The sequence below is a fragment of the Arachis hypogaea genome, chromosome 10, assembly GCF_003086295.3.
Source record: "Arachis hypogaea cultivar Tifrunner chromosome 10, arahy.Tifrunner.gnm2.J5K5, whole genome shotgun sequence".
In the NCBI taxonomy this organism is placed as follows: Eukaryota; Viridiplantae; Streptophyta; class Magnoliopsida; order Fabales; family Fabaceae; genus Arachis; species Arachis hypogaea.
This window is the reverse complement of record NC_092045.1, coordinates 78,112,038-78,119,095: the sequence shown is the minus strand read 5'-3', so window position 1 is coordinate 78,119,095 and position 7,058 is coordinate 78,112,038. Positions and strand designations below refer to the sequence as shown.

The 7,058-nt window shown below is 32.0% G+C and overlaps 1 protein-coding gene across 1 annotated transcript; it reads left to right on the top strand.

Moving 5' to 3' along the window:
• The first annotated feature begins 3,192 nt into the window (after window positions 1-3,192).
• Window positions 3,193-5,935, top strand: LOC112715737 (uncharacterized). The gene is made up of 2 exons (XM_025767547.3): window positions 3,193-3,570; window positions 4,168-5,935. Exon 2 carries the CDS (start codon window positions 4,201-4,203, stop codon window positions 5,758-5,760), a length of 1,560 nt encoding a protein of 519 aa, XP_025623332.1. The 5' UTR covers window positions 3,193-3,570; window positions 4,168-4,200; the 3' UTR covers window positions 5,761-5,935.
• The last annotated feature ends 1,123 nt before the right edge of the window (window positions 5,936-7,058 follow it).

Here is a 7,058-nt window from a genome sequence, read left to right as displayed (position 1 = left end):
AATGTGTTTAGGTGCTAATCCTAATTTTTCAAATTTTGAAATCTAATAATAATTATTTAATTAATTGAAATGCTAGATTTTAAAGTCAATTTTACCTTTTTTTAATCTTTGTTTACGTTGTTCACTATATACATTATTTTCCTATACTTTTTCATATTGGAACTCTAGCAAACGGCAAATTCTACATACATAGAGGATACTTGTTCTTAGGAGTGTTTTCGGATGGAATGAAATTCGCAAATCTGCGGTATTTATTTATATTCAATTTGTAATTTACGAATATGATCTGATTAGATTCGATTCGTACTCTAATTGGATCGGATATCGGATATCACATCTATATCTGCGAATCCGCACTAAATAATAAATAAATAATATATATTATATTTATGTTTTATTTTAATTAATAATTATTATTTATATATATTGTATAATTTTATCTTTATTATTTAAAAAAATTGGTTTAATAATATTTTAGGAGTAAACATATTTAAAAAAATGCAAACATGGACTTTATTAGAGTGAAAAATTATTTTATTGACTTTTTATATAGAAACAACTTTTTTAATATTTTTTATTTTACGGATATAGATCCTATAGGATTGGATCCGAGCATAAAAAGTTCAAATAATTGAATCCGGCCCAACAAATTTAGCGTAAATTAGATTAAAATTTTAGTCATACCCAATCAAACTCACAAACACCGCTATTTATATTACTGAAATACCTTTGAAAAGTGAAAACACACTCTGTTGAGAGTAAATATTAAATGTCTCTTTGAATTATTTAACCAAATTTAAATTTTTTAATTAAAAAATATTTAAAAAATTAAATTTATTTCAATACTCTTATCTATCTATTATATAAAAGAAAATATGAAGATAGTTTAATGTCTACATTATTTTTTTAACATATTATTCATTATATTTAATTTATAAAATAAAATATTTTGTTACATACTATCTTAACTAATTTTAAAAATTTTAAATTCATCATCATCATTATCATCATCATCATCATTTAACTTCGGTGCATTCTAGATTTAATTTTGATGCATTCTAATCTTAACTTGTTTTAAATTAAGTTTGTTTGTGTGTTATCATCATTAAGAAATTTTGGTACATTCTGTATTTAAACTGTTATACATATAAAAAAAGGACAATAATAAAGACAATAACGATTACGATGATAATAATAATAATGACGGAGGAAGAGGAGGAGAAAAAGAAAGCAGAAAATCGAAAAAATTCAAATGAGAAAAGAAGGAGGAGAAGGGAATGGAGGTGGTGGTGTAGTGGTGGTGGTGACGACGATGATAACGAAAGAAAAAAAAATGAGAAAAAAAGAGGAGGAGGAGGAGAAAATGATGATAATGGAGAAGAAGAATGAGGAGGAGGAGTTTTGAGTTATCATTTAATAATTTCAGTGCATTCTAGATTTAATTTCGGTGCATTCTGGTCTGAACTTGTTTTGAACTAAATTTGTTTATGTATTGTCATCATTAAGGAATTTCGGTGCATTCTTATGCATATAAGAAGAAGACGACGATAATGACAATAACGATAACCATAATGATGATGGAGGGGGAGGAAAAGGAAGGAGGAGATTGAAGAAATTCAAATGAAAAAAGAAAGAGGAGGAGGATGAGGAAGAGGAGGAGGAGGAGATGGAGGTGATGGCATGGTGGTGACAACGACAATAATAAAAAAGAAAGATAAGGAAAAAGGAAGAGGAGAAGGAGAAGAAGTCCGAAGGAAAATAAAAAAAAAAGTCCGCAAAAAAAAGAAGCCGTAAAAAAGAAATTACATATAATGGCGTGTTTAGTCAAAAGACAGTTAGAAATAGTGATGCGTGATGTCAATTAGGTATTTAGGTTATACTAAGTTAGTTGGACTTAGTTGGATAATTAACTTACTTATAAAGTATTATTGTATTTATAATCATGAACAATATAACTTATAAACTGTATATTAGTTTTGATTATTATTTGAGTTGAAAATTTATTATTTTTGTTTTATAATAGACTGCATGAGTTCCAAACATGTTTCTAACCTAATAAACCTACCAAAACAAATAAAAAGTAATAAATTATTATTTTTTATCGGATGAAACTATAAAAAAAAGTAGGGTCGAAAGAAATAGATATTCTTAATTTTTTTTAAAGTGTAATTTTTATTATATATTTTTTAGCATAGTTATTAAAATCGGATCAGACTGGTAAGTTTAATCAGAAATTTGGTGAACCGGATCCAACACCAGTCCGGTTCAAGATTTCAACGGCTTAAGGTAGAAAATCGAAACGAACCGGTGAAATCCGTAGTGAACTGATAAAAATCGGTCAAATTCGGTGAAAATCGGTCCGATCGAACCACTCAGTTGCAGTTGAAGGAGAACATACGACGCACCAGCATTTTGCAAGTCCACCGTGCTCCATATGCTCCTGTGTTGCCGAGTGTCATGCTTGCGATTTTGGAAAAATCCAAAATGTGACATTTGGGGTTCCAACCCCTTACCTGAAGAAAATAACAAAGCTGATAGAACCACCAAACTGTAATGCTTCTTACTAATATAAATACAAATTATAATATATATATATATATATATATATATATATATATATATATATATAAATAAAAGATGTTTTGTTTTACTTATATTCAATTTATTTTAATTTTAATGTCACTTATTTTTAAATCAATTATATTTTATTTAATTATAATTTTATACTTAATACAAATTAAAAAGATAAACAAAAAAAAATTATTAATCACAATTTATTTATTTTTTTATGATTGTACAATATTTATTAATATTATTTTTTAATAAATACTTGTAGTATATAATAATAGGTAAAGACTCACATACATTTGTCTTCAGATGAAATTGATAGTTGAAAATTGTTAGATGATAATTTAGTCAAACTTGTCAAATCATCTAACGGTTCTTAAATATCAACTTTACATGAAAACAATTGTACGTGAATAATGATTCAGTCATCCAGTAGCTTGATTAGTGACCGAGTTAACCGGTTCGACTAGTAATCTACTAGTTGAACTTGTGATCCAGTAATCCGGTAGTTTAACTGGTTCGATTACCAATTCGATTCTGATAACTATGTTTTGTAGTAAGACAAAAAAATGTAAAAAAAGAAATTAAATAATATAAAAAATTATACTTTATAAAAAAACTAGAAAAATTGAAATGATCTATTTCTGTCCGGAGAGAATTGAAATTTGAGGAGATGAAAGAGGCGGGATAACTGATTTGGTGATGGCCAGAAATTAGGGGGCCACGCGTCTTAAGTTGGTTGGCATTTTCCGTTTTGGCTCAGTGTGCGAGACTCTCTCTTCCTTCTCATTTCTAAACCCACTTGCTTTCTTATTTTTTCTCTGAACCCTTTTTCTTCCATTTTTCTTTCTTGTGCCCATCACTTCCCTAACCCTAAGTCATTCACATTCACATTCACATTCACATTCACATTCACAATTTAGTAATCGGTAGCACCAGTTCCTTACTCTCGTTTGTTTCCCTCAAATCCCAGTCTTTTCCATCGCTTCAATTTCCGCACAGGTTAGTCATCGCAAAATCATACATTTCTTCGGAGTGTTATTGTTGTTGTTGTTATACGCTTGTACAATTCATTTTGCGACGGATGAATCGTGATTTTCTGCTCTTGATTGGTTATTTACCCTCTGATTGGAGGTTCTTGACTTAAAGCTAACCTTACCTTCATCTCCAAAATTTGGAATTTGCTGTTGAACACACTGAGTCAGGACTGTACTGCAGTTTATGTTAATACTTCCATATTTAGCACACAATCTTTTCACAAAGATCATGGATTAATCAGGAAAACAATAAATTTGCATCTTTTTTCTTGGTTTTCTTTAATCTTGGTCAATGAGTTCTAGCTTTAGGCTCTGTAGTGACATGACATGAGAGGCGTGGAGATTCTAAATTTTCCAGATATGTTTCTCTTGCTATCTCTCTTTAGGGTGGACTTCATGCAAAGAGCTGGATTTGCAATCTGGGATTTTTATTTATTCATATTATTGATTTTTCTTTAAAAAAATAATGGTTTGAATCGCATAACATTTATCCTTGTTGATTCCTGATAATTGAATAAGAAATCTTAGTCCTTTGGGAAATTTGGTTTCCCTTCCCATGCAGGTTCCTGCCATAGATTTAGCCCCCAAAACTTAGATGGAAGGTTCTGATAATTCTGATTTAGATTTTAACCAAAAGGGTGTGGAGGCGACACCGTATTATACACCACATCAGAAACCAAGTTTACCAGAGTCTGGCCCTGAACCTGTCAATATCGACTTCTCGTCTCCAGACTCAGGTATTGATAGCTTTGGGGCTTCTATGAAGGAGGAGCCTGGATCATCTTCCTCGACATCCTCAGATTCGGAGACAGACTCTTTTAGTCTATCTGGAACTGACATCCATGACACACCTGCGAATACTGATGAAAAAGGGCTGCCTAAAGGTATTAAGATGCAAGAATTTCCTGATACTGATGCAGAGCAACACAGTCATAAACTTGGGGAGGATAAAACAGATAGCATTCTGATGGGACAGAATAGAAATTATGAAGAGTTGCTCAGCAAATTCAATAAAACTGAGGAAGAGCTTAAAGTTTCCAACTTAAAACTTTCACTCTCAGAACAGGAGATTCTCCAGTTGAAAGATGAGCTTGACAATGTGCGGAAAGAATTAAAAGTGAAAGTGAATGATCTTGAATGTGAAAATGGACAGGTACTGGAGTTGCAAAAGCAAACAGCCGAATTGGAAACTCATGTTCCAGATTGTTGCAACAAGATTGCAAATTTGGTGGAACAGCTGGAGGCAGCAAAAGAACAGCTTAAGACGTCAAATGATGAACTTGTAAGGTTAAGAGAGGAACTCCAGAGTAGGTCATCTGACACGCATGAGTTGCAGGCACAGCTTGAAGTGGCAAAGGAAAACACAGCCACATTAGAATGCCAGCTTGGTTCTAGGAGAAAGCAGATTCTGCAGCTTGAGGGCAGAATTTCATGTTACAAAGCTAACGGAACAAAGCATGCACGTGCGATGCAAAAATTGAAGGATGAAATGCTTACTTCCAAGGCACAAATCACTTGGGAGAGAGATCAGATGCAAGCTAATATTCATAGTTTGTCAGCGATTCAAAAAGAGATGGGATCTACACTCCGGGAGTGCGAAGCTAGAGGCGATCTTTTGCAAAAGCAGTTGATACAATTTGAAACCGAAAAATTGAAAGAAGAAGAGCAGCATGCTACCGAAAAGATGGCTTTGCAGGGTGAAATCAGTTGTTTGAAGGAAGAGCTTGGTCAGAGAAGGCATGATGTAGAAGCTGTTAATATGGAATTTGACAAGCATAAGCAAAAGTATGACATGCTCACAACTGAAAGAGATGAAGCCAATGCCAAGATCGACAAACTTATGGCTGAGCTAAGCTTCCGGGACAATCAAATTACAGAAGTGGACAGAGAGTTATCCCAGCTACGTGCACAAAACGCAGAGTTGATTTCAGTATCGGAAACAAGAAAGAACCTAATTGATGAGTTGAAAATGAATGTGGAAGAGCTTGAAAAAGAGGTGACTATGCAGAAGGTTGTGATCTCAGATAGAGATGAAGAGAAGAGGGAGGCAATCCGGCAGCTATGCATTTCACTTGAGCACTATAGGAATGGATACAAAGAGCTTCTTCAAGCCTTTATAGGGTTCAGGCGTCATCATGCTGTTATAGCTTCCTAAGTAAGATGTGTCTCGTCTATTCAGTTTGGTGTTGTAGATCTTTTGGTATTATCAATTTTGCGTTTCTCTGTTATCAACAAAATATGAACATTATATAGTACGGTCTTTCTTTTGTACTGCTGTTGAACTAGGATCGAACAGCTTAATTGGTAATTGATGCAGTCCTTTATGTTCATTTCTTCGTTGCTTGTGTGAAAAAAGGGCTATATTTTCATTGTCAATGCACATTAGTCAGATTGTTACTTGGCAGGCCAATCCATTTAATTTTCTGGTGAGTAAAATGGACAAAAATACACATAAAAAAGTTTGGGATGAATAAAAGTATACACAAAAATTGTACATATCAAAATACACATGAAAGATTATTTTCGATGAACAAAATATCATGTCGTTAGTGAATTTTTGTAAGACTTGGGACGTGTTTTTTTTGTCCTTCGAAATCAATCTTTTAAATGTACTTTTATATTTACTAACTTTGATATGTATTTTTATCTATATCTAATTTTTTTTGTGTATTTTTATCTATTTATTCTTCTCTAATTAACTAGAATAGTAAGTTGGATGAAATTTATCGAACTTTTTTTTTAATATTGGGCCAAAGATGGTGTTACCCACCAAAATGGCCTAACAGACGAGATTAACGGCGCTATGGAAATCGTCAGTTGCCATGATGAAGACATCGATATCGTTAAGCGGGAAATGTCACGGACGTATTGAACAAACGTCACCGACGTTTTGCTATGCATGGCCAACACGTGACAACTCCCTCTCTCTTTCCACACGTTAACAAAAAAGTCAACACTCTTCTTCCTTCATTTTTTCTTTTTCGGTCCAGAGTCTCTATCCCCATCATCCCATTGTGTCTCAAGAACAAAGTTGAAAGTTGGATTTTACTTACCCACCACAAAAAAAAGGGCAGCCAATCATATATAGAAATAGGTTAGTATTTTAAACGTTCTATTAGTAGTTAGTTAGAGTTAATCCAATTTTTTTGAGTTAAAAGTTCCAGAAACAAAGAGTATATATTTTTTTTTAAATTAATATTTTGTTAAGTAGATAAATAAATTAATTCTTAGTTGATTAGGAGTAGTTAAAAAATATATTTTCTTTGTTATAGTTATAATAGTAGTATTAATTGTTAGTGTTGATAAATTTTTGTTAGTGTATAGTATTAATTGGATTTTAGTATATATTTTTTAAATTTTAGTTTAGTTTAATTAATGTTTTTAAAAAAACAGAAATTTTATTAATTTTAGTTTTATTTTATATAATTTATTTGAAAAACAACCCGTTTTAGC

What these genes read in the sequence shown, in the direction of transcription:
- LOC112715737 (XM_025767547.3), top strand. Translation starts at nt 4,201, where the DNA reads ATGGAAGGTTCTGATAATTCTGATTTAGATTTTAACCAAAAGGGTGTG.